This window comes from Mesitornis unicolor, unplaced genomic scaffold, assembly GCF_000695765.1.
Source record: "Mesitornis unicolor isolate BGI_N332 unplaced genomic scaffold, ASM69576v1 scaffold47923, whole genome shotgun sequence".
Taxonomy (NCBI): Eukaryota; Metazoa; Chordata; class Aves; order Mesitornithiformes; family Mesitornithidae; genus Mesitornis; species Mesitornis unicolor.
The window spans coordinates 1-1,022 of NW_010174876.1; the positions used below are offsets into that span (position 1 = coordinate 1).

The window sequence follows — 1,022 nt, forward strand, 5'->3', positions numbered from 1 at the left end:
AGGGGGGGTGGTGCCTTAGCTCCTGGGGGTGTCACACTCTTTGCTGTCCGTGTCCTCGGGGTACGCGTGCCAGGTCAGCCGCTCCTCGTAGAAGGCGATGACAATTTGGGGACACTTGAGGTTGGCCTCCTTTGCCAGCACCAGGTCGGCCTCATCCGTGTCCTTCCTGAGAGGGGACACAAAATAAGGGGGGGTTACGGGAGGAAACGGAGGTTGTTGTCACCCCTACTCCCAACCCCATCACCTTGGGGACACGGGGGTGGCCTCACCATTTCATGAGGAACATGAGGTCCCCGCAGGAGTCGGTGGCACCGATGATCTTCTCGGGCTCCAGCCCCCGCTCGAAGCCCCGGGCGATGTCGTTGCTCTGTGGATTTGGGGGAAAAAAGGAGGATTTTTGGGGATGGGGGGGTGATGTGGTGTGGGGACAAGGAGGGCGGGATGGTCCTGGTTTGTGGCAGTTGGAGGTCACGGAGTTGGGGACATCCTCCCTATGCTGGTGCTGGCGCTTTGTGGTGGCACTGGGTGCCCGTCCCCATCCCTGGGTGCCTGTCCCTGTCTCCTGTCCCCATTCCTGGGTGTCTGTCCTTGTCTCTTGTCCCTGTCTCCACCCCTGGGTGCCTGTCCCCATCCCTGAGTCCCCGTCCGTCCCCATCTCCTGTCCGTGCCCCTATCCCCATCTCCTGTCCCCATTCCTGGGTGCCCATCCCTGTCCCTGGGTCCCCATCCCTGCACCTGCTCCATGTCCCTGTCTCCTGTCCCTGTTTCCAGGTGCCCATCTTTGTCCCTGTCCCTTTTCCCATCCCTGGGTGCCTGTCTCCATCTCCTGTCCCTATCCCTGGGTGCCCATCCTTGTCCCTGTCTCCTGTTCCTGTCCCCACCCCTGGGTCCCCATCCTTGTCCCTGTCTCCTGTCCCTGTCCCCATCCCTGGGTGCCCATCCTTGTCCCTGTCTCCTGTCCCTGTCTCCTGTCCTTGTCCTCATCCCTGGGTTCCCATCCTTGTCCCTGTCTCCTGTCCCTG

At 61.9% G+C, this 1,022-nt stretch overlaps 1 protein-coding gene across 1 annotated transcript; it reads right to left on the minus strand.

Moving 5' to 3' along the window:
- Window positions 1–15: 15 nt before the first annotated feature.
- Window positions 16–367, minus strand: LOC104533633 (chromobox protein homolog 5-like; the record flags this gene model as incomplete). The annotated part of the gene is made up of 2 exons (XM_010181177.1): window positions 16–166; window positions 270–367. Coding segments are annotated over 2 exons (249 nt in total), but the record flags the coding sequence as incomplete, so codon positions are not given.
- Between the last annotated feature and the right edge of the window lie 655 nt (window positions 368–1,022).